Source organism: Oncorhynchus keta, chromosome 21 (genome assembly GCF_023373465.1).
Source record: "Oncorhynchus keta strain PuntledgeMale-10-30-2019 chromosome 21, Oket_V2, whole genome shotgun sequence".
Taxonomy (NCBI): domain Eukaryota; kingdom Metazoa; phylum Chordata; class Actinopteri; order Salmoniformes; family Salmonidae; genus Oncorhynchus; species Oncorhynchus keta.
In genome coordinates, this window is record NC_068441.1 from 45,916,936 (window position 1) to 45,943,092 (window position 26,157).

At 42.3% G+C, this 26,157-nt stretch overlaps 1 protein-coding gene across 3 annotated transcripts; it reads left to right on the forward strand.

Moving 5' to 3' along the window:
- Positions 1-3,745: 3,745 nt before the first annotated feature.
- On the forward strand, positions 3,746-25,954 carry pltp (phospholipid transfer protein). Of its 3 annotated transcripts, none has more exons than XM_052474030.1 (16): positions 3,746-3,911; positions 9,011-9,131; positions 17,226-17,325; positions 17,848-17,976; positions 18,220-18,375; positions 18,717-18,780; positions 19,101-19,164; positions 19,320-19,411; positions 19,721-19,897; positions 20,290-20,349; positions 21,072-21,236; positions 21,397-21,464; positions 21,692-21,734; positions 25,096-25,159; positions 25,303-25,379; positions 25,666-25,954. In XM_052474030.1, exons 2-16 carry the CDS (start codon positions 9,026-9,028, stop codon positions 25,759-25,761), a joined length of 1,461 nt encoding a protein of 486 aa, XP_052329990.1. In that variant the 5' UTR covers positions 3,746-3,911; positions 9,011-9,025; the 3' UTR covers positions 25,762-25,954. The 3 variants fall into 3 exon arrangements, with proteins under 3 accessions (XP_052329990.1, XP_052329992.1, XP_052329991.1); XM_052474032.1 differs by lacking the exon at positions 3,746-3,911 and adding an exon at positions 4,001-4,220; XM_052474031.1 differs by lacking the exon at positions 3,746-3,911 and adding an exon at positions 7,593-7,760.
- The last annotated feature ends 203 nt before the right edge of the window (positions 25,955-26,157 follow it).

The window sequence follows — 26,157 nt, forward strand, 5'->3', positions numbered from 1 at the left end:
TAGATATTATGTTTTGTTTTATGGGATAATATCAGTCAGTTAACTTGACCTTTATGAAGCCTTTATGTGCTTGTTTTGATTACATAAATGCTTCAATGCATAGAAAGTGACAGTAGATGATGAAGATTATCTCACAGAACGAAACGTATACAATCTCCCAAGCCTGTGTTTACCACAGACCTTATTTTCGGCATTTATCCAAAAACCCAACTAATCATTGCGGAGTTAGTGCCTACAAAATGACTCCATTTCTATTTCAAAGGTTTCTAACAACCAACGCTATCTGTGCCTTGCACATGATCTCAATAAATAGCTTTTTATGATAGTTACTGTGTTTCAGGTGTGACTGGGTTGTTTGAAATGTGTAGGAATAAAGGGTTACATAAACTCAGCAAAAAAAGAAAAGTCCCGTTTTCAGGACCCCGTCTTTCAAAGATCATTCTGAAAAATCCAAATAACTTCACAGATCTTCATTGTAAAGGGTTTAAACACTGTTTCCCATGCTTGTTCAATGAACCATAAGCAATTAATGAACATGCACCTGTGGAACGGTCGTTTATAACAGCATACAGACGGTAGGCAATTAAGGTCAAGGTTATGAACACTTAGGACACTAAAAAGGCCTTTCAACTAACTCTGAAAAACACCAAAAGAAGGTTCATCGGCGTGAACGTGCCTTAGGCATGCTGCAAGGGGCTATGAGGACTGCAGATGTGGCCAGGGCAATAAATTACAATGAGATGCCTAAGACAGCGCTACAGGGAGACAGGGCGGACACTGATCATCCTCGCAGTGGCAGACCATGTGTAACAACACCTGCACAGGATCCGTGCATCCGAACATCACACAGGTACAGGATGGCAACAACAACTGCCAGAGATACACCAGGAACACACAATCCCTCCATCAGTGCTCAGACTGTCCACAATAGGCTGAGAGAGGCTGGACTGAGGGTTTGTAGGCCTGTTGTAAGGCAGGTCCTCACCAGACATCACTGGCAAAAACGTTGCCTATGGACACAAACCCACCATCGCTGGACCAGAAAGGACTGGCAAAAAGTGCTCTTCACTGACGAGTTTTGTCTCACCAGGGGTGATGGTCGGATTCACATTTATCGTTGAATGAATGAGAGTTACACCGAGGCTTGTTCTCTGGTGCGGGATCGATTGGAGGTGGAGGGTCCGTCATGGTCTGTGGCGGTGTTGGACAGCATCATCGGACTGAGCTTGTGGTCATTGCAGGCAATCTCAACGCTGTGCATTACAGGGAAGACATCCTCTTCCATCATGTGGTACCCTTCCTGCAGGCTCATCCTGACATGACCCTCCAGCATGACAATGCCACCAGCCATACTGCTCGTTCTGTGCGTGATTTCCTGCAAGACAGGAATGTAAGGGTTCTGCCATGGCTAGCGAAAAGCCCGGATCTCAATCCCATTGAGCATGTCTGGGACCTGTTGGATCAGAGGGTGAGGGCTAGGGCCATTCCCCCCAGAAATGTCTGTGAACTTGCAGGTGCCTTGGTGGAAGAGTTGGGTAACATCTCACAGCAAGAACTGGCAAATCTGGTGCAGTCCATGAGGAGGAGATGCACTGCAGTACTTAATGCAGCTGGTGGCCACACCAGATACTGACTGTTACTTTTGAGTTTTACCCCCCTTTGTTCAGGGACACATTATTCCATTTCTGTTAGTCACATGTCTGTGGAACTTGTTCAGTTTATGTCTTAGTTGTTGAATCTTGTTATGTTTATACAAACATTTACACACGTTAAGTTTGCTGAAAATGAACGCAGTTGACAGTGAGAGGACGTTTATTTTTTTGCTGAGTTTGTGATATTGTACAACAGGTCAGGAGAAAAGTCATGTCTCACTTGTTGACCATAAATGATGTCATTACTGACATCTGGTGGTGCATGGATGTATGGATGATCTGTTCTTCTATGGCCATTAAAGGTGTTACACCTAGAAACCCTCCCCTATGCGGAAGCTATTACATTTACATTTAAGTCATTTAGCAGATGCTCTTATCCAGAGCGACTGTGAATTGCAACAGCACTAGGCTGCATTCACAACAAATCTCCCCCTCCCCTGCATTCCATAAAATGGTGAACTCTCGCTTTAAAATCAAAATTGGTTTTAATTAAACATTTCTATTTCACAGCGATTTAGATGGTACAATGATTCCCTACACTATTCATTGATTGTTTTCTCACATAAACTGAAATTGAGCAAAAAGTGTAGAATTTTAGCAACCAGAAAATGACAGAGCAATTTCTACATTGGTGACTTGACCCGATTTCCACTAGATAACACAACCACAAAGTCAAAACAGCATTCCCATTTTGACAACACATGCCACTTCGGCGGGAGAAATCAATAGGCGAATATCAGAGCAAATCACAACACGGGTGGGTAAATAATACTCTGAAACACTATCATTGCACTATTACTACAGATATGCTGTATTATGGCCATTTTCTGAAATTACAATGCAAAAATTCACCCATCACATTTTATACTGTAGTCTACAATTGGTGCAGAAGCCTCACGCCATATACTTAATTTAAAAAATATATCCTCCCATTTCTCTGAACAGCTCTTTTATGTTGTGTTTTTTATACGTCAAATAAGTGGGCTGAGCCATCATTGTGGCACGGAGTCGGGAACCACTATGATCTGTGTGGTCCAGAGACTTAAATGGCACTTAACGCAGTGAACCAACCCTGGCCATGCTGCTCCCAATTTGCTCAGTGCATTCCTGCACAGTTCAGGAGTCTTGTGCAAATGAACATGTGGCATGGCATGAAAGTTACCTAAATCGACATGACATAGCACAAAACTTACCTAACAATGAACCAGTTTAATAAAACTGGTAATAAATAAATAAATAAATAAAGAGAAATATGATATAGGCCTACAGTAGTAGTTTTCAGGAAATTCTCACTTTTTAAAGAGTAGGCTACAATTATATCCGACCAGTGGTTTAGCCCGATCTTTCCAAGGGTTGGTACAAGCTATTTTTAGCATTTCACCTCAGTCAGAAGAATGCAAAGGCTAACCTATTATTTAATGAACCTCGTGGCATGGAGTACCTCAAATTACCTTTGAATCATCATACTTTGAAAAAGCAAAAATGGAATTCTAAGAAGTGAACACCCATTTATAAGAGGTCCTCACAAATTAAAGGACAGCCTTTCCAAAAAAAGTTGTCTGCAAAATGGGACCCTCAAATATGTTTCCCGTCATGAACATGAATCACAATTTTATATTTTGCATTCACACTTATTTTTCTCATGTGTATTCTGCAATTGGTACAGTATGTTGTATGATAACGATTCACTACTCAAGTGAAAATAGGCCCTCTTGAATGTCAATTATTTGGGCATTGAATGTTCTGGGCATTTTACCATGATTGAAATCAGTGGTTTGGAGTTTTGAAAAAGTTGCCCTATGTCCGAAAAGACTTGTATCACATGTTTTTATTAGTATCAATCCTCATTTTGGAGTGGCTTTTGACATCGCTAATAATAATGTTATTTATAGAAATTACCCACTGGGCACACACAGGTTGAATCAAAGTTGTTTCTATGTCATTTCAACAAAATTACATTAAACCAAACGTGGAAAAGGCAACACGTGTTGAATTGACGTCTGTGCACCAGTGGGTAATGTAATCACAATAGCCACAAAAGTCATGTGACCTATACAAAGCGAGTCACTCCCCTTTCTCCACAACTTGCCTATATAGACAAAGGATGAAGAAAGAGTGTTTGTGTAGATTAGAGGGAGAGAGTCACTTCAACACCCCTCCAGTCATTGAAGCTGAAAGCAGGAGCAAGTATTTGAACCAGGGAAACCCTTGGGAGCCGAGTCAACTCATTTGCCACAGAGATATTGCCAATAACACACTGTAAGTATTGCAGTTTATTGTGTAAGCCCATTTAGAGGGGGGAAGGAGGGATGGGGGAAGGAAAATATATTTTGTAAGATGGAAAGTCTGCACAAAGGTGGTAGACAGACCAAGCAGGCTCAGAACTCACAGTACCCAGGATTCGATGATTTGAGTTGGGAGGACAAAGACTAGTATTATTTCTTATTGTTGTTGCATTGTCGAGAAGGAACCTGCAAGTAAGAATTTCATTGGAAGGTGTATCACCATACATACGACTAATAAAACCTGTAACTTCTCTGTGCCAACTCCACAATGGCACAAGCAAAGGTGAGTGTGGGTATGACTTTCAGGTATAGTCTACTAACAAAGACTTGAAAGAATGTAATCATCGTTAGAAACATATATCTTGCTGATTTTAATTTAGGTAATATGAGATGGAACAGAACTCAATGCTGCACTTTTTCCAGACAGGTTTGGATTTGTGTTTTATGATTTGGGATGACGCAACAGAACAAACTAGCAAGGATTCACAAAGTAAGGGGCTACAAACTGGTTGTTATTAGTCAATTCAAAGGGTATTAAGTGGATATTGAAAATACTGTTTATGTACACAGTGGTTAAGCAGTCTGTATTTAAATCCTATGGTTACTGTAATTATGTCTTATTATGTCTTCTTACATTGATTCCAACACTGAGATGACAGATGTTTGGTAAACTCTCAATACAGTCTTCTGTGTTTCACTTTAGTGTATACGACTATGTAAGTTAAAGCTTAATTGATAAGGACCATCGATCACACTAGTGAAAATTAACGTGCTGTGTTTGACTATTGATAAAATTCTAACTTTGAGATGGTCCATGGAAGATGTTGAAAGTTGAAAAAAAGAGACTGATCACTTGAAAAATAATGAAACGATACCCCGGCAATAACCAAAGATGGCAGTATTGCAACTCATCTTTGCTAAAAAAAAGTAATAATTTAACGAGCAAATTACAAAGCATAAGCTATGAATAACTTTGAAATAGTTTTAGGCCTATGTTCCATCAATAAATAATCGTATCTGTGCAGAAACAGAGAGCTCCTTGTTTTACATTTTCTTTTCTTGTATAGTCACCCCATTGAAGTGTCCTGGGTGAAGGAATATTTTTTGGGTAGTCACCCCATTGAAGTGTCCTGGGTGAAGGAATATTTTTTGGGTAGTCACCCCATTGAAGTGTCCTGGGTGAAGGAATATTTTTTGGGTAGTCACCCCATTCAAGTGTCCTGGGTGAAGGAATATTTTTGGGGGGGATTTTCAAGTCTCTCAGTCGAGCACCTGATTCCCTTTTTGTTCAGGCTGAGCTAAAGTGCATTTGGGTACACTTTCCTTCCATTGAAATAGGAGCTGAGGCTTTGAGTCCTTATGACTCATACTCACAGGGCCGGACCTAGCCTTTTGGGGGCCCTAAGCGAGATTTGGTTGGGGGGCCCTCCCACCTCGCGGGCAAAACATTTTAGTCACCCCCCCCTTGACAGCGGAGAGAACATTTTGGTTTTAAAATACATTTCCTGCAATTATCAACATTTCGCCATGGGCAGTAGAGAAAATGTTAACATTTTAAAACAACTTTCTGCAATTCTACACGTTTTGCCATGGGGCAGAGAGAAGTTTAACAATGTAATAACATATTCCAGGCAATTATACTCATTTAGCCATAATATAATAATAATAATATATGCCATTTAGCTGACGCTTTTATCCAAAGCGACTTACAGTCATGTGTGCATACATTCTACGTATGGGTGGTCCCGGGAATCGAACCCACTACCCTGGCGTTACAAGCGCCATGCTCTACCAACTGAGCCACAGAAGGACCACGGGGTGGAGAGAGAAATGTTTTCTGTTTTAAAGCTAATTTCCTGTAACTCTACACATTTGGCCAATACTTATTATATGTTAATGATATCTGAATGAGATTGACTAACAAAATCAAAGGGGGCCCCCTAGAGTTCAGGGGCCCTGGGTATATGTCCTGTGTGCCCAGTTGGTATTCGGGCATGATTACTACAAAGTTTAGATAGCTGGCGAGACTACTTTACCAATATAAAAATTGTTAGCTTGCATGGCTAATTGAGTGACTGCCAGTGACTAACTTAACAATAGAAAAACTGATGCTGCATAATCAAATTTCGAAATGGCACCTTGTGTATTCTACTATTCTAACACTGAGTTCATAAAAATATATATGTTTTTTTGGGTGGGCCCCCTAGTGGCCAGGGGCACTAAGCAACCGCTTATGTAGCTTTATGCCTGGGGCCGGCCATGCATACACATCCTTATATAGTTCTACAGCAGGTGTTGAATCAGTCAACTCTGACATGCTCTGCAGAATATCTTATTCAAGTGACAAAACTTGATGCAAAACACACTGTAACATCACTCGTTTGCTTTGCTAGTTAGTTGAGAGCATCTCGCAAGTTTGTTGATTAGTTTAGTTTTTTGGATTACCTGTAACTACATGAGTATGGTTAACTTTAACTTAACACAAAAGGGCATGAATACAGCACCTCTCATGAAGCACAGTATGGGCTGTTGTTAGGGTTTGGGTCTGGCACACACACGTGCCCTGTTCCCAGAACGCTTCACCCAGAGTTCTCTATTGGTCATTGGCCTGGATACGACCGTACACTTATCAAAACAAATCAAATAAAAATGTATCGGTCACATACACGTGTTTAGCAGATGTTATTGCGGGTGTAGCAAATCTCTTTTGTGTATGAACTGAAGTACCCGCACTCTCCTCCATTGCGAAACACTTGTTTCCCATCAGCCAAAATAGTTGCCTGGAGTGAGATAACTGGGGGATGGTGGATGATATACAATAGATGACATGGTTTCAACACAATAAAAAAAAATGGATGTTGGGAAAATAGCCTGTGTCAAACTGACTCTGGAACATGTGCCATCTTGCCATCACCCTCAATAATTCTCAAGCTTTGGCCACCAGCATTTGACCATTCATAAATCACTCAATTAGTAACGCTTTTAAACACTTATCCTTGTGTGGTGGTCACTGTTGTTGTGAAGAAGGCACTGTTTATGATCAGAATCACCTTTATTCGCCAACTACATTTACACATACTAAGTGATATGATTCTGCTCGTGATATACAACATTTAGAGACAGAGTACAGGCAGGAGTTCATACAAAGTTTCTCCCCCACACAAGCTGTTCCTTCTAGGAATCCGCAATCTTTGGCCCCTGTACAGATTCTAAGAAAGTGAGGAAATTGTAAATTGTCCATTCAAGGGGAAAGGTCTTTAGGGAGATTAAGTTTGTTGAGTTAGCCGTTTGTATGAGTTTAAACTGTAGAGAGTCTAAATGAAATGGGTTTGGCAGCGGGGGTGGGTTGTCTAGCAGTCCCTCCTAAAACCTTACGGGTCAACGAACATCCTGCTCTCCTTCAAACCTTTTCTGTTCCTCACTGTCGGGGGTTACTAGAACTAACTGCTGCCCCTGCTGTTAAACAAGACAAAGAGCTGTGCAGCTACGCACGCACGCACGCACGCACGCACACGCACGCACGCACGCACGCACGCACACACACACACACACACACACACACACACACACACACACACACACACACACACACACACACACACACACACACACACACACACACACACACACACACACACACACACACACACACACTCTCTTTCTGACTCACCTACTTAGCAGCCGTACATGTTACAGCAGGACAGGGAATCCGACTGCAGCATTTGAATTGCACACTGTGGAGATACTGTAAAGAAGACAAACATTTAGGGGTTTTCTTTGTTTTTCTCTTTTATTTGGCTTCCACAGACCCTCCGTTATTGAGGTAAGAGATTTTGGTGCAGGATTTTGTCTGGGAGGAGAAATGCATCTTGGAATTCTTGCTTGTGATGGAGATAAAGAGGGCGAAGAGCCTGAGTGATGTACAGGAGAAGAAGTAATAACTAAATTGACATCGGAATTACTATAAAACATCTGTAAGCAAGGTTGATGATATGAATACACAAATTAGCTTAAAATTAGATATGTTATTGTAAATACAAGGGACACAATGAGTGTTGTTGTTTGAGAGGACTATATTACTCAGAGCAGTTCGGTAGTGTGTACATTGTCCCAGTACATCTTATCTGCCTATCTTTGTGAAAATATAAGGGGCGAAAATGTACATGTTTATAAGCGACTAATAATCATCTATGTCCATGGATTCTGTGCATTTTCACTGTTGCAGGACAATGGTGAGAGAAGAACATTGAGATACGCAGTGCAAATAGTTCCTCTAAAAGGCATTCATAACCTTTGATATTCATAACCTTTAATATGAAACGTTGTTTGAAATGAATACCCATTTATTAGATGATATATAAGTTTGATGACCTCGATGACTTCTGGATAATATTGTGTAATTCAGTCTCATGGAATAAAGTGCCAATAAGGTTCATAGGAACTGAATGAATTATGTCGTCTCCTTAGTTGAGGGAGATTGATGCAACCCCAGAAAGCTCGTCACCAACAATAAATTACTCCTTTTCATTTTCATCTGTGGTGGAAGGTGGCAGAGCTACATCGGTGTTGTCAGACCATGAGACATCCCGAAAATTGTTCTTCTCACGAAAATGTCCCACAACCGTCACGAGACTCGCCTGAAGTCGGTACCACCGATCTGCCAACTTTTGTCTGTAGCATAGAACAGTTTGGGCTTGGTTGTTTAGGACGCCCACAAGCAACACAAGGATCGTCTGAAGACAGCCTGGTACCAGTTTAAAAAATGAATGGAAGCATATAGAAGTAGTTTAGTGCCTAATAAAAGGGTGAAATATGATGTGTAATTTTAAACCAAATAGCTAAAAGATCTTTGGTATGACCATTTTAAAACAATTACATATATTAGTTTAGTAAATAACCCACCCCACCCCGGCTTAGACTCTAGGGGGGTTAATTCAATTGAAATAAAATGTATTAAAAACGATCATAGTGCTATGATGCTTTTGGGAAACCCAACCCTAGTATTTAGTGTTTGAGCTTTGAGGTGACTGGATCCTTCCCCACGCTTTGTCTGTCTGTTTTGACTCCCTGCAGGTTGAGTGAGTCGTGATGGCTTCCTGCACGGTGTCTATCCTCTTCCTTCTCATCGTTGCAATGTCAGCAGCAGAGCCGCCAGGCTGCAAGATCCGGATCACAAACAGAGGCCTCGAAATGTGTAAGAAATTGACAACAAAAACACTCTGTGCCTTCAGAAAGTATTCATACCCTTTGACTTATTCTACATGTTGTTGTGTTACAGCCTGAATTCAAAATAGATTAAATTAATTGTTTATTGAAAATGAAATACAGAAATATGTCATTTACATAAGTATTCACACCCCTGAGTCAATACATGTTAGAATTGCCTTTGGCAACGATTAGAGCTGTGAGTCTTTCTGGGTAAGTCTAAGAGCTTTGGATTGTGCAACATATTTGCACATTATTCTTTTTTTAATTCTTCAAACTGTCTAGTTGGTTTATGATCATTTCTAGACAGCCATTTTCAAATCGTCATAGATTTTCAAACCCATTTAAGTCAAAACTGTAACTCGAACATTCACTGTCTTCTTGGTAAGCAACTCCAGTGTAGATTTTGCCTTGTGTTTTACGTTCTTGTCCTGCTGAAAGGTGAATTTGTCATCCAGTGTCTATTGGAAAGCAGACTGAACCAGGTTTTCCTCTAGGATTTTGCCTGTGCTTCGCTTTATTCCATTTATTTTTATCCTGAAAAACTCCCTAGTCCTTGCAGATGACAAGCACACCCATAACATGATGCAGCCCACCCCCATGCTTGAAAATATGAAGCGTGGTACTCAGTAATGTGTTGGTATTCATGACAAAAAGTGAATTGCTTGGCCAAGATGTTTGCAATATTACTTTAGTGCCTTGTTGCAAACAGGATGCATGTTTTGGAATATTTGTATTCTGTACAGACTTTCTTCTTCTCCTTCTGACAATTAGGTTAGTATTGTAGAGTAACTACAATGTTGTTGATCCATCCTCTGTTTTTTCCTATCACAGCCATTATCTCTGTAACTGTTTTAAAGTCACCATTGGCCTCATGGTGAAATTCCTAAGCACCGCTTGCCTCTCTTCCCAGACTTATCAATAAACGGTCCGGGTCCTACATAGACTTTCAGGGCCAGGCTAGTATAACAAACGCTGCACAGCATGCTAGCCAGGTTAGCTAACTTGCCGAGATGAGCTAGCTCCTTCTAGCTATTCCGGCTTCCTAACGATGGAATTGCTTGAGTAGCTATCTTGTTTAGTGTATGTCACTAGCATTAAGTCACATGGTTATTCTAAATGGACCATGCTGCAGTCAAATAGGCTAGCTAGCCTAGCATAGCCTACAAGCCTCATGGCTAACATCAACTAGCATGCATAACTTCTGGCGAATGAAGCTTACTAGCGTTCCCCTGGTGTTAGAGCCAATCCTATTCCTATTTACAATTCCTGAAGTTGGAGGGAGTGGAGGAAGCAGGGAATGCATGCACCTCCGATAAGGTAGCATCCTCCGAGGACTTGCACGGGTAACCCCCCGGAGTGAGCGACCAGTGCGTCCCTCCACAAAAACATTACTGTGATGTCAGTGCCGCCATGTTTGCTTACGGAAGGACAAATGGGGTGCTAAGTCAGCCATTGTCGGAGCCCCCTGTGTCCATAAGGGTCCGGGCTTCATCCAGGCTATACAGTCTCACGGAAGCACAACTTAATTGGAAGTTTGTCCATGTTTAAAGCCCCCTATGTTACCACGTTCACAAGGTTCAATAGGTATATATGGGTTCTATGGGTGATTGGTTTCATTCCTGGGAATTAGATTCCATTACGAATCATCCCTGTCTGTTACCACAGAAGGGAGACATTTTTCAAAGCTGTCTGTCCCTTTTCCAGCTGGGTTACATGGTGCTGTGGCACCGGTACCTATGACCGGTGGGTATGATAACCTCCATGATAACATTTTTTCCCTGGGTCTACTTTGTTTGCGTGCGGTTCAGCGCTGGGTTCCAGGTCGCATCTTAATAATAAGTTGGGTGTTGCTTATATCTGTCTGGTTTCACACGTGTGTAATGGAAATATGTTTTTTGGTGTATCTCAACTCCCCCTGAGGGAGTGGGGTCACAGCCAGGGTCCCCATTGTACAGCACCCCTGGAACAATTAGGGTTAACTACTTTGCTCAAGGGAACAGCGACAGATTTTTCACCTTGTCGACTCCAGTATTCGAACTAGTGACCTTTTGCTCTAACCTCGAGGTTAACCTGGCTAGCGCGCTATGGAACACTTGTAAGCTACCCTGGTCTCAAAAGTCTATGTAATATCTGATCACTGAGGTGGGACACGTACCGTTGATTGATAAGTCTGGGAAGAGAGGCAAGTGGTGCTTAGCCAAGGCAGACACAGGCGAAGGGGGGATACCCACAGAACCTGGTCGCCCTCTCTACTTACCGCCTAAACAGAGTGAAGCTTGTTGTGACAGAAGTAACTTCAAGTGGGACTGCCAATCAGGGTACGTCATTGATTGATGGAGCCCCCGAACCCAGACTAGACCGGGCTTCAGGCAAACACAGTTGTGTCAACCCAAAGTTCCACCTGTGTGCACGGGTGTCAAAAGTGTTGCATCTCCCACATGTGACTTCAATGAAAAGTGTCCCTTCTCCACATTCAGACACATGGTGCTCGTGAGTGGTGGAAAGGGAAAAATAACCAATCTCTTTCTACAAGGTGGCGTTCCTCCCTGTCAGATGGCACTTGACGGGAGGCTCGCTGTCTGCTCCAACCAATGGTGCGCATGCGCGGTATTGCTCTGGATCATGCGAACATGATTTTCCAGCGCTGAGTGCTAGTCTTTCACTTCTCTCACAGCCTAAACCGTTTGCTTCGGGTGTCCTTGTCAGGCCTACAGGCCCGGGCCAACCGGGTGGGATCCTCTGTTATTGTCAGGGGGTTACCATGGTTTCAATTGTACCCCACAGGGAGGTCACGACAGACACATTCACCCCGAGGGTGGGGTGACTTGAAAGATGGCAGAGCACACTGCATATCAATTACCTGGAGCTCCTAATGGTGTATCTGGTGCTCAGGCGCTTCTTCCCGGCTGTGTCAGGCTGGCTTGTGATGGTCAGAACCCGGCAATATTTATGGTGGTGGTGCCATACACCAACAAACGGTGAGGGAGTCAGTCTCTCTCCCTCCTAACCTTAGTTTATTGCTGTGGAGCAGCGCTCACATGTTCTCGCTTCTCTATGGTTGCCTCAACTCGGGCGCAGATCTTCTGTCCAGGTGGGCCCCTCTCTCTTAGGAGTGGTGGGTACACCCCTGGGGGGTCTCCCAGATATATGAAATGTTCGGCAGGGCCAACGTAGATCTTTAAGCATCGCAAAGAAGCACTCTTTGTCGTATGTTTCTTTCGATGAGGGACCTGAACACTTCATTGAGGACTGACACAGTCGTACTCTCTTTTACACATTTCCCACTGTTGTCCACATTGACGGGGCTGTAGTGGATCAGATTGAGAGCTTTAAAAACCTCGGTGTAACCTCACTAAGGACCTATCGTGGTCAAAACACAGCCTCCCCCTCAGGAGGCTGAAAAGATTTGGCATGGGGCATCCCAAAAAAGTGTAGTTCGCGTATGGCCCAGTACATCACTGGCGCCGAGCTCCCTGACATCCAGAACTTCTATACCAGGCGGACTCAGAGGAAGCACCTCAAAATTGTCAAAGACCCCAGCCACCCAAGTCATAGACTGTTCTCTCTGCTACTGCATGGCAAGCTGTACCGGAGCGCCCCTTCTGGGACCAAAAGGGTCCTGAACAGCTTCTACTCACAAACCATAAGACTGCTAAATAATTTGTTAAATAGTTACCCAAATAGCTACCTGGACTATCTGCATTTACCCTTTTTGCACTAACCTTTCTGACTCATCACATACAGTTAAAGTTGGAAGTTTACATACAATTAGGCTGGAGTCATTAAAACTCGTTTTTCAACCACTCCACAAATTTCTTGTTAACAAACTATAGGTTTTGGCAAGTCGTTTAGGACATATACTTTGTGCATGACACAATTGTTTACAGACATATTATTTCACTGTATCACAATGTCAGTGGGTCAGAAGTTTACATACTAAGTTGACTGTGCCTTTAAACAGCTTGGAAAAATACAGAAAATAATGTCATGGCTTTAGAAGCTTCTGATAGGCTAATTGACCTCATTTGAGTCAATTGGAGGTGTACCTGTGGATGTATTTCAAGGCCGACCTTCAAACTCAGTGCCTTTTTGCTTGACATCATGGGAAAATCAAAACAAATCAGCCAAGACCTCAGAAAAAAATTGTAGACAAGTCTGGTTCATCCTTGGGAGCAATTTCCAAACACCTGAAGGTACCACGTTCATCTGTACAAACAATAGTACGCAAGTATAAACACCATGGGACCACGCAGCCATCAATACCGCTCAGGAAGGAGATGCGTTCTGTCTCCTAGAGATGAATTTACTTTGGTGCGAAAAGTGCAAATCAATCCCAGAACAACAGCAAAGGACCTTGTGAAGATGCTGGAGGAAACAGGTACAAAAGTATCTATATCCACAGTAAAACCAGTCCTATATTGACATAACCTGAAAGGCTGCTCAGCAAGGAAGAAGCCACTGCTCCAAAACCGCCAAGAAAGCCAGACTACGGTTTGCAATTGCACATGGGGACAAAGATGGTACTTTTTGGAGAAATGTCCTCTGGTCTGATGAAACAAAAATAGAACTGTTTGGCCTTAATGACCATCATTATGTTTGGAGGAAAAAGGGGGATGCTTGCAAACCGAAGAACACCATCCCAACTGATAAGCAGGGGGTGGCAGCATCATGTTGTTGGGGTGCTTTGCTGCAGGAGTGACTGGTGCACTTCACAAAATAGATGGCTTCACGAGGCAGGAAAATTATGTGAATATGTTGAAGCAATATCTCGAGACATCAGTCAGGAAGTTAAAGCTTGGTCGCAAATGGGTCTCCCTAATGGACATTGACCCCAAGCATACTTCCAAAGTTGTGGCAAAATGGTTTAAGGACAAAAAAGTCAAGGTATTGGAGTGCCCATCACAAAGTCCTGACCTCAATCCTGTAGAACATTTGTAGGCAGAACTGAAATAGCGTGTGCGAGCAAGGAGGCCTACAGACCTGACTCAGTTACACCAGCTCTGTCACGAGGAATGGGCCAAAATTCACTCATCTTATTGTGGGAAGCTTGCGGAAGGCTTAACAATTTAAAGGCAATGCTACCAAATACTAACTGAGTGTATGTAAACTTCTGACCCACTGGGAATGTGATGAAAGAAATGAAAGCTGAAATAAATCATTCTCTCTATTATTCTGACATTTCACATTCTTAAAATAAAGTGGTGATCCTAACTGACCTAAAACAGGGAATTTTTACTATGATCAAATGTCAGGAATTGTGAAAAACTGAGTTTAAATGTATTTGGCTCAGGTGTATGTAAAATTCTGTCTTCAACTGTATGCTGCTGCTACTGTTTTTTCTCTGTAACTTTATTCCTAGTTATATGGACTTATCGACCTCAATTACCTCGTACCCCTGCACATCGACTCGGTACTGGTTCCCCCTGTATATTGGAAAGTTATTGTTACTCAGTGTGTATTTATTATTACATGTTTAACTTTTCTATTATTCTCTATTTTCCTTTTTGGTTCACTGAGATCATTTGCCTTTTAGGCGATGACCTGTGACAACTCCGGTTGTGCAGGGACCTGTTGTCCCAGGCACACAGGCAGGTTTGGAACGCAAAGCCAGAGATTTTATTTCTATCAGCCTGGCCCCTAGGAAGGCCAATCAGGTGGCTAGATCTAGAGCAGGCCTGGGCAACTCCAGTCCTCGGGGGCCTGATTAGTGGCACACTTTTCCCCCAGCCCCAGCTAACACACCTGACTCCAATAATCAACTAATCATGATCTTCAGTTGAAATTGCAATTAGTTTAAATCAGGTGTGTTTGCTAGGGATGGGGGATAAGTCTGATACCAATCAGGCCCCCGAGGACTGGAGTTGCCCTGACCTAGAGGGTTACCTCTGAACGTTATTGCTACTATTTAGTCTGCCAGGGCACCCTCAACAGGGGGCTGTGTATGTATAAAATGGCAGGGGTTGTAGCTCTGGTGCCAAGATAAAGGGCTGGTTCCTTTTTCAGTGCTATGTGAGGGACATCTTTATGTTCCTATAGGAGCTTTTTGAGCAAAGGGCGGCCATTCTCCACACTTAAAGTGTACATGACGGCTATTTCGGCATGTCATGTGAGAATTGATGTTGCCACTCCCCTAGTAATGCGGTTTCTAAAAGGGTGTGGTCTCTAAACCTATTGCGCCCACTAGGGATTTAGCTTTGGTTTTGGATGCTCTGTGAGGCCCCCTTTGAACCACAGGAGGCTGTGGATCTGAGTATCCTCTCCTACACCACCTCCCTGCTTGTGCCTTTGCCTTGGGACACGCGTGTTTTGGACCTCCACGTGTTATCTGTACACCCTTCCTGTACTCAGTTCACCTCGGGCGACTCTAAGGTGACATTGTGTCCAAATGGGTCCTTCGACCCCAAAAGTCGGGGCTATGTCCTACAGGTCCTTAACTTTTGAGTTATTTCCCTTTTCGCCTCCTCCTTTTGCTTCTGAAGAGCAACAGAGGTTACATACCCTGTGTTTAGTACGAGCTACAGATGTTAGATCATAATTTGAGCCAGTTTGCTACAGCAGGAAAATAGTCCTACAGCAATAGGATATGTGAATTATTATGTGGATTATAATTAATGGGCATTTTTTTCTAGTGGTTCATCATTTTTTTGTTACGGTAAATAAAGTCTACAATTTTAAAGTGGAAATCACTAACTTTCGAAGCCCCTATAAACCTTAATACATGACAAGTTTACGTTTCCTGCCATGTAGGAAAATTCTTTGCAACAAAAGAATGGTCAAATTAAGATCCTACATTTCTATACGCACGTACATTGAGGGACCCGGGATATCCGGTTATGTGACCAGATTTATGTCTGTTTTGCTAATCCAGGTCGAGGCAGGGCAGCATCTCCTGCAGGATTGTGTTGGCTGTCTCCCCGTCATATCGCTGTCTCCCTGTCATAAGGGTCAAGGGTGAACTAGCAGTGTATGTGCCGACTTCACCAGGGGTCTGGCAGTGTCTTGGGAGTTTGGTATTTTGGAATTTTATTAGGATCCCCATTAGCTGTTGCAAAAGCAGCAGCTACTCTTCCTGGGGTCCAACACAAAACATGTAACATAATACAGAATGACATAATACAGAACATCATTAGACAAGAGCAGCTCAAGGACAGAACTACATACATTTTTTTTAAAGGCACACGTAGCCTAAATATCAATGCATACACACAAACTATCTAAGTCAAATTTAAGGGTTGACTGTAGGAAATACAGTATTTGTGCTGCGGTGAGTTGGGCATCACCACACACTGTTGTGAGGTTTTATCGCTTGGATGTCACTGCTACCAGTGTAGCCCACAGTGTGCTTACAGCTGGGACAGGGGAAATCACTAGGCAGCATGTCGTGTACACAATACCCAGGTCAGTTCTGGGTGGTCTGCCGTGGGCCGTTTTATTTACTACCCTTGGGGTCGGTTTAGGGTGGGATTCCATTTCCACATAATATGTTGTACCGAAGTTGACTAACTGAAAGGCAACGTAACGTTATGACTTCAACTACTGTTCCCTGGAGGAGAGGTAAAACCCCTGTTAGGCCCCGCACCGCCCGTTTCTGGGCTCTGTGAAGAGCTTCCAGCGAGGTGCAGATTTCATTGGCCTTGTCAGGCACGATTTTAGTTCCTTCAGTAAACAGTAGCTGTAGTCATAACGTTACGTTTTCATCAGTCTCCAACAGTACTGAATGGTTGCAAGTTCAAATCCCCGAGCTGACAAGGTACAAATCTGTCGTTCTGCCCCTTAACAGGCAGCTAACCCACAGTTCCTAGGCCGTCATTAAAAATAAGAATTTGTTCTTAACTGACTTGCCTGGTTAAATAAAGGTAAAATAAATAAAATGGTCCTGGAACATCTTCAGTCTTGACCAAAGGAAGACGTCACCTTCACTGCATTGTCACTATCAGGATTTTGCTCTACTTTAGTCTCCATTACCCAAACAAAGCACCTTAATCCACTTAGATCCTCTTAGTTGTGTGGGCTGTCTTCTTAAGTCATTGGCTATGTAGCTTTAGACTCTGAACTTAACTCTTTCAAACCTGCCTTTCAGTGAAGTACGAGACCCAGAAGTTTGTGGTGGAGGAACTGAGCAACATCACCATGCCAGAGATGAAGGGCAATGAGGGCCGCTTCGAGTACACCATCAATGAGTAAGCCCTGAGCTGGGATCCATCCACCTTAACGGTCCAAAGTTGCTGCCGCTATGTTCCAATGGCTCATGATTCTTTGATATCTGTGCCTATTAATGAACTGTCGGTAGTGTCTGACTGGATTTCTAGAAGATGAGCTATAGAGCTCAGCAACTGAATACCCCCGTTTAAAAGATAAATACCAGATGGCTTCGCTCACCACATGAAGTGAAAAAGAAAGGTGTGCAAAGTTATCTGTCTGGTCTACGAGGCTAGAACTTCTTCATCTTTTGTAAAAGAAAGTCCATTAGCTAACTTTATGGGTCATCTTCTAGAAATCTGGGTTCTTGAAAAATCAACTCTGGTAGACAGTATTGCTGCCCATACAGTGTTTCTGCTTTGGTCAACTTCAACCAACTGGCAACCAGGCTACAAGATTGTGGCTACCAAAAGGGAACTTCTAGTGAATTTCAAGTGACTTTCAAGTGAATTTCTAGTATCAGCCCAAGCACTGATCCAATTGTCTTCCTTCCTGTGGTTCAGGGTGAAAATAAATGAGTTGAACCTGACCTACGCAGACCTGGCATTTCAGCCTGGTCTGGGACTGCTCTTCGAGGTGCAGAACTCGTCCATCGCCCTCAGCTTCCAGAGACGCATCCTGTATTGGTTCTTGTAAGTCCTTCTCTCTATCCTCTAGGGTCTCTCTCGTGCATTTTACAAGAAAATAATGGCTTTGTATACAAAATTATGCCTGCGGGGAAATGCTCACAATGGTATATTGTACAGCCTCGAGGAGTTCAGTCATACAGAGGTAGGCTCGATTGATGACTTATCTTCCTTCTGGTGCTAAATATGGTTGAGATGATTATGTTGATGATGATGATCTGAGAAGGTTTCTTCTCTATGGTCTTGTAGCTATGACACGGGAGCCATCAACGCCTCTGCAGAAGGCGTGAACATCCACACTGTCCTGCACATGACCAAAGATGAGTTGGGTCGTCTCAAGATCTCCAACATCACCTGTGATGCGTCCATCGGCAAAATGAAAATGAAGTTCACTGGCACCTTAGGGTAAATCATGTTGATAGGTTTTTTGGGGGATACTTGAGCTCATTTCTTGACCAGAGGCCATATGTATCAAGCATCTTAGAGTAGGAGTACTGATCTAGGATCAGGTTATCCTTGTCTATACTAATTGTATTCATTATGATCTAAAAGGCAGAGAACCAAATATTGCGGGCAATGTGGAGCTATTAGTCTGTTAGGAATCAAGAGAGACTAATTGCAGTGATGTAGGCTAGTAGCAGTGTTTTCAGCTAGTGAATTTTTTTTACATGAGTGGGTGTAATCAGATTCAATTACTTAGATATACGTCTCTGGGTGTAATTAAACTCTGCTTTACTCCTTTGCAGGAGGGTGTATGACTTCTTGGCAACGTTCTTGACCACAGGAATGCGCTTCCTTCTTAACCAACAGGTGCTGACAGATCAGTTGATTTAATTCTAGAACGCTGGTTACTACAACATGGCAACACCTACGACTAAATACTCATTGGCTGAGCTGGCAAATCAGCTGTTTACTGATCATGAATATGTATGTTGACTGTCACGCCCACACCGTTTGGTTCAGAGTGAATATGGCAAATAGGGGTAGAGATAAAGGCTGCTTTTTAACACACTGAATTAGAATTTTTGAAAGAAAATGTATTTACCTCATCTTGTAATGAATTATAGGTAATGTTTCATTGAAATGTGGACCACTGGACTGTTACTTTAACACGTCTGCTGTTTTCATAGATCTGCCCTGCCATGAACCACGCTGGTTTGGTTCTAATCAACTCTTTGTTGGAGACAATTCCAGGTAATATAGTACAGTGGTTCATTGGCAAATACCTTGAGAGATTGGTTATAAACAACATCTCTGACCATAAGTTACTTCTCTGACCATAAGTGTTGAAAATAACTTTTGCACGCCGAAAGATAATTGTGTGTTTGTTTTGATTTGAACCTATCCAGTGCGAACTGAGGTGGATAAGTACGTGGGGATCGACTACTCTCTCCTTAGTGACCCAGTGGTGACTTCAAGGAGTCTTGACATGGATTTCAGGGTGAGTGAGACAGTCTAGCTACCTATGCATTAGTCTCATGCATTGTGGCCATATCATATCTATATTATGTATGTTTTGGGTAGTATTAAACACTTTATTGGAAGGGTAACACACTCAAATTAACACATTATGCATTCATAAGCAGCGCATGCAAGTTGATATTTTCGTTATGTCACAGTAATGTCACATGCAGGTGTTGACATAATTGAACTGCTCAGTAATGTGTTATGAAACCTTTATGTAGGTACCCCCTCAAATAAAGTGGAAACCTATTTTTGCATCTCTCATCTCTCTTTCTGGGCCACACAGGGCATGTTCTTTGAGCTCGGGAACGAGAACAACACCTTGGTCAACTATGCCGTCAACCCAATCGTGAGAGAGTACGATCGAATGGTCTACCTGGGTCTGTCTGAGTACTTCTTTGACAGTGGGTTGTACTCCTATTATAAAGCCGGCATATTCCAAATGAATATCGCCAACGAGCGCGTAAGTATGAGACCGGACGGTCTGCTGTTATGTGTTGCAACCCTATTCTCTCCCCTGCACTTTAGCCTACATATGACATTACTTCAGTTATTCTTAGCTCCAAGGTGTAAATGATTCTATATTGGCCTGACAACTGGTGTATGCATCAGAGGTCCAGTCAGACATGTTGACACAGATTTTAATAAGCAGTTGAGTCATGATTGGTACTGCACACTTTCACATAATAAGGTGATCTGCCGCAAACCCAATCATTAAGCAAATCTATATAGTAAAACATTGAATTTGGAGTATTTATTTGACCAGTATTGTTCTGGTAGTAATATGACATGACATTACTATATAGTAATTTCAAATACATGCAATTATATGGCTGTTGAATACTATGTTCTCAGATGCCAAAGGATCTGGAGATGCTCCTCAGGACAACCTATTTTGGCACCATTATGATGATGGTGAGTATGTATGTCACGAATGTGACCTGATGCCTCCACAAATAGGGTCAAGACCTTAAATTCTACTTTTGCATTCCACTCACTCACTCACTCACTCACTCACTCACTCACTCACTCACTCACTCACTCACTCACTCACTCACTCACTCACTCCTGTGTTTGCACGTGAAACCAAAGTCAGTGTGTTTCTCACAGTATATCCTCCTCCATTGGGAGCGGGGGGGGGCAACAATGTCTGAACAAGGCCCACCCCCACTACCACCCCCAAATAATAATAATAATAATGATAATAATTTAAACAATTATTATAGTTTTTCGCTGGGAAACAGCTAACTTCCTACAATTCTACTCATTTTCCCATGGGGCAGAGGGAACAATTTGCAGTTTTACAGCTAATCTCATGCTATTCTACACATTTTGCAATGTGGCTGAGATAATGTAGATTTATTTTTGATAATTTCCTGCTATTCTAAACATTTTTGCCATGGCTTATGACATGTTTATATGCTCTCTGCGGAGGTTTGTGGGGGTGTGTGGTACGCCAGTGCGTCCTGCTTGACAACGTACCAACCAGTTGATCTATACAAAAGGTACAAATTGGATAGCTCGGCGAAATTTCAAGTTAGCTGTGGAGTGAGTTTACAGCACATTCTTAACTCTGTTACACACGCGTGTGTGCATGCTTGTGGTCGTTTGTTTGTGCGCGTGTGTGTTTATCTCAGAACCCAGCCCTGGTGGAGTACCCTATCTCCCTGCGACTGGAGTTGAACTCTGCCCCCAAGACTACCATCAAGACCTCCGGGGCTACTGTGGCCGTCACCGCCATCACCACGGTGATGGTGCTGCCGCCCGGCACGGCGCCTGTGCAGCTCAGTAGCATGACCATGGTGAGGTTTTGTTATTCAGTCAGTTAGTTACTGATTTAAAAAAAAAAAAGGATCCAAAGGAAGTCCATTTAGAATGGTTGACATTGATTTCCTCAAGAAAAGCAGGGAGGAAGGGTGAAGACCAGCGCGCTGATTAAGCTTCTCTTTCTGTTCCTTGCAGGAGGCCAAATTCAATGCCAAGGTGTCCATGAAGGGCAAGAGACTGGCTGTCCTTGCAGACTTGAGGAGGTAGGCATGCATACGCGCACACGCACACGCACACACACACACACACACACACACACACACACACACACACACACACACACACACACACACACACACACACACACACACACACACACACACACACACACACACACACACACACACACACACACACACACACACACACACACGGCATATCACTGTAGCATCACAGGCAAATTCAGAAAGTATTCTGTTTTTATCGACAGGTTTAAAATCTTCTCCAACCAGTCTGCTTTGGAATCACTGGCGGTAAGATTCTGTGCGCTGTCCTCCTGTCTCTCTCTCTCTTACAATTCTGACCATATACAGTGGGGCAAAATAGTATTTAGTCAGCCACCAATTGTGCAAGTTCTCCCACTTAAAAATATGAGAGAGGCCTGTAATTTTCATCATAGGTACACTTCAACTATGACAGACAAAATGTGGAAAAAAATTCAGAAAATCACATTGTAGGATTTTTAATGAATTTATTTGCAAATTATGGTGGAAAATAAGTATTTGGTCCGCACTCGGGAGGCCCAGCAATGAACTTTTTGTCTTGAATACAAAGTGTTATGTTTGGGGCAAATCCAACACAACACATTACTGAGTACCACTTTCCATATTTTCAAACATAGTGGTGGCTGCATCATGTTATGGGTATGTTTGTAATTGTTAACATTACATTTACGTCATTTATCAGACGCTCTTGTCCAGAACGACATACAGGAGCAATTAGGGGTAAGTGCCTTGCTCAAGGGCACAACAGCAGATTGTTCACCATGTCGGCTCTGGGATTCAAACCAGCAATCTTTATGTTACTGGCCCAACGCTCTTAACCACTAGGCAACCTGCCTAGTGGTAACGAGGATGTTTTTCAGGATAAAAAATAAACTGAATTGAGCTAACCACAGACAAAAGCCTAGAGGAAAACCTGGTTGCTTTCCACCAGACACTGGGATATTAATTCAGCATTCAGCAGGACAATAACCTAAAACACAAGGCCAAATCTACACTGGAGTTGCTTACCAAGAAGACAGTGAATGTTCCTGAGTGGCTGAGTTACAGTTTTGACTTAAATCTACTTGAACATCTATGGCAAGACCTGAAAATGGTTGTCTAGCAATGATCAACAAACAATTTGACAGAGCTTGAAGAATCTTGAAAGGAACAATGTGCAAATGTTGCACAATCCATGTGTGGAAAGCTCTTAGATACTTACCCAGAAAGATTCACAGCTGTAATCACTGACAAAAGGTGCTTCCAGAAAGTATTGACTCAGGGGTGTGAATACTTACGTAAATTATATATTGATTTATTTTTCAGGGGATTTATTAAGAAATTAATTCAGAGAACAAGGCTTGATAATGCTAAGTTTATTTTGTTACGGTCTAGAATCAAAATGTATATATTATGACAGGCATTTTCATGTCATTTGGATTTACTTGGGGAAGCCTTTTGAGCTCTCCTATGGCAGGGGTGTCAAACTCCTTTTTGTCCAAGGGGCTGCATCCGGTCTTTCTTCGAGGTCCGGAGGGCCGCACTGGAAATTGGTTATATTTACTCGGTGTCCACATAAAAAAAAAAATGTTGTCCTCTATTTATCGTTTGTGACATTTTCGATGCTCCTTGACTGTCAAGCTTTCATTTAGGTGATTATTGGTGAGCTGGACACAGTCAAAAAACTGCATGAATGTCAGTACATCATCATTTCTACAGTTTCAATTTGGTTTCAGTCATTTTAATGTATATTGAAGTATATTTAAAGGTATTTTCCCCCTGCCACACAAAATATTTTTGTTGCTCAAACCACCCGTCGGCCAAATTGGAACCCCTTGTGGGCCGCATCCGGCCTGCAGACCGTATGTTTGACACCCTTGTTCAATGGCATATGCCTAACCTTAAGGTGGAGAGAACACATTTTTAGGGAACAATGAGGAATTCAACTCTTTGTAGGAATAATTCAACTCAGAAATCCCCCTTTGGACATCTGGGCAGCAGTCATAATCAACTGAAAAAAGGCCTTCTGGCAAGCCAAGGTCTGCTATCTCTTCAGCTTGATAGCTAGGTGACATAATTGGACCATGATTTAGTATTGGTTTGGTTCATAAGCACACCACATAGCAGTGGTCTGTGGCATTATTTTCTCCTCCCACCGGGATCCATGGGATGGCTGTGCATTGAACAGGAACTTTACTGACCTCAACAGTCATGTTATCCTCCTTGTTTCTCTCACTGGTCAATGCATCAGAAATAGAACCAGCAGAATAGAAGCCCTGGCTGGTAGAATAAGGTTGTTCCACTGAGCTGAACTCATTGACCACAACAGCCTCTCCCTCAAAGGGAGTTTGCCAAGTCCTTCTCATCCCTTACAAAATCATGGACTTTTTCAGGGGCAGAGTCCTAATTTCATGGGTGATCCCTTCTTGATTTAGTGATGATCACAACTGGTATATAAAACTCATACAATTCAAGGCTGAATGTAAAATAACTGGCATACTCATCAGGTTTCATCCACATTGACATATTTCAGAATGTATTCCTTACATTCCACAAAATTGTCAACATTTTCAATGTTTTCATCCACCTTCTTGCACTGGGGTAGTTTCTGGTAGAAGTAGTTTGAAGGTACAGCATCGTGGTATGATGGACCTGCATGGAGATCAACATAGTAACCTACTGTAGCTGTACAAGGAAGTTATCATTTGATGAAATACCTTTTAAATATTTTTAATTTCACCTTTGAAAAACAAACAATTCCCCTTACCTCAATGTTTTGTGATGCAGACATGAATTGGCCAGATGGATTTTAATCTAAATTGTTACAACAATGTACAGATTTGACGAGCAACCTGAGACAACCATGTCCAGTATCCCCTACCCTGTTACAAAGCTTACAGGTACATAATACAGGTGGATCTTCCTCTCTCTCTCAATATAATGAATATCCACTATCAAGTCATTTTCAAATATTACACTGAGTATAAAAAACATTATGAACACCTGCTCTTTCCATGACTCCTAGACTGACCAGGTGAAAACTATGATCCATTATTGTCACTTATTAAATCCACTTTAAATCAGTGTATATAAATGGGAGGAGACAGGTTAAAGTAAAATTTTTGATACAATTGAGACATGGATTGTGTATGTGTGCCATTCAGAGAGTGAATGGGCAAAAACAAAATATTTCAGTCCCTTTGAACGAGATATGGTAGTTGGTGCATGGCGCAACGGTTTGTGTCAAGAACTGCAACGCTGCTGGGTTTTTCATGCTCAACAGTTTCCTGTGTGTATCAAGAATGGTCCACCACCCAAAGGACATCCAGCCAAATGGACACAACTGTGGAAAGCAATGGCGTCAACATGGATCAGTATCCCTGTGGAACGCCTTCAACACCTTGTAGAGTCCATTCCCGACGAATGGAGACTGTTCTGAGGGCAAAGGTGGGGGGTTGGGAGGGGGTTCAACTCAATATTAGGAAGGTGTTCTTAATGATTGGTATACTCAGTGTATAATATTAGGAAGGTGTTCTTAATGTTTTGTATACTCAGTGTATAATATTAGGAAGGTGTTCTTAATGTTTGGTATACTCAGTGTACATCAAAACCCTTTGGTCTGTCTCTTTAGCTTATTCCCCTACAAGGCCCTCTGAAGACTATGCTGCAGATCTCAATAGTACCCATCATCAACAGTAAGTATCCTTTTATAGCAGATCAGTGTAACTCCACAGTACATCAATATACATAAAACATTTAGGTAACAGAACCCCATGAAATTCTTTGTTAAGACTGTTGACTTTAAACATTTAAACTTTTATCCGAAATTCAATTTCAGACTGGACCAAGAGAGGTGTCTCGATCCCTCTTGCAGATGGTTTGGACTTCGTAGAGGAAGTGGTGGAGTATCACAACGTAAGTTTCAAGGCTTCTGTTATGCAAGAACACATTCATTATACTTCTATCAAATTGTTGCTGGTGCAATATTTTCTGAAAGTGGAAATTGTCACAATTTGACAACCGTAGCCACCTACAACATCAACTTGACATCTCAGCCAATCCCAATGTCATGGATCTACATTGTGTTGCACACTTCGGCTCTCATTATTTCACATCTGGAATGTCCCACACAATGGTCGGCTTCAACATGGCCCTGTTGATGTACAGCAGTCAACCAGCTTTCCCACCCTTGACCTTTCAGGGTTACCTCATCATCGGGGCAAACCTACATTTCAGCAAGGGACTGAGGGAGATGATCGAGAGGAAAATCCAGACTGATGCCGAGAACGCCATCTAAGAGGTTTCGCCACCTGAAATAACTAAGGATATAGATATCTTAGATAACTATCCAATCCTGCATTTCAACGTCACTTCTATGTTCAACATGTAGACTTGTGTAAGTCTACAAACCATGCAGATCACACACATTAAGGCTTCAAGATAAGGCGCTAGGCTACGTGTCCAATATCTGAGATAAAAATTGGACAAAAGAGAAACTCACGCTTATGTATAACGATCACCATAATACCGCAACTTCCATATTTTATATCCATTTGCCATTTTGAAGTGCTTTACAGATATTTATACTGTTGCCTGTATAGAGATCAGGTTGCCTTACCAAGTCATGTGCCTGCACTACTCAAAACAATATTGGCCCTTTAACATAATTACCCGTTGTCATGTCAATGCTCCT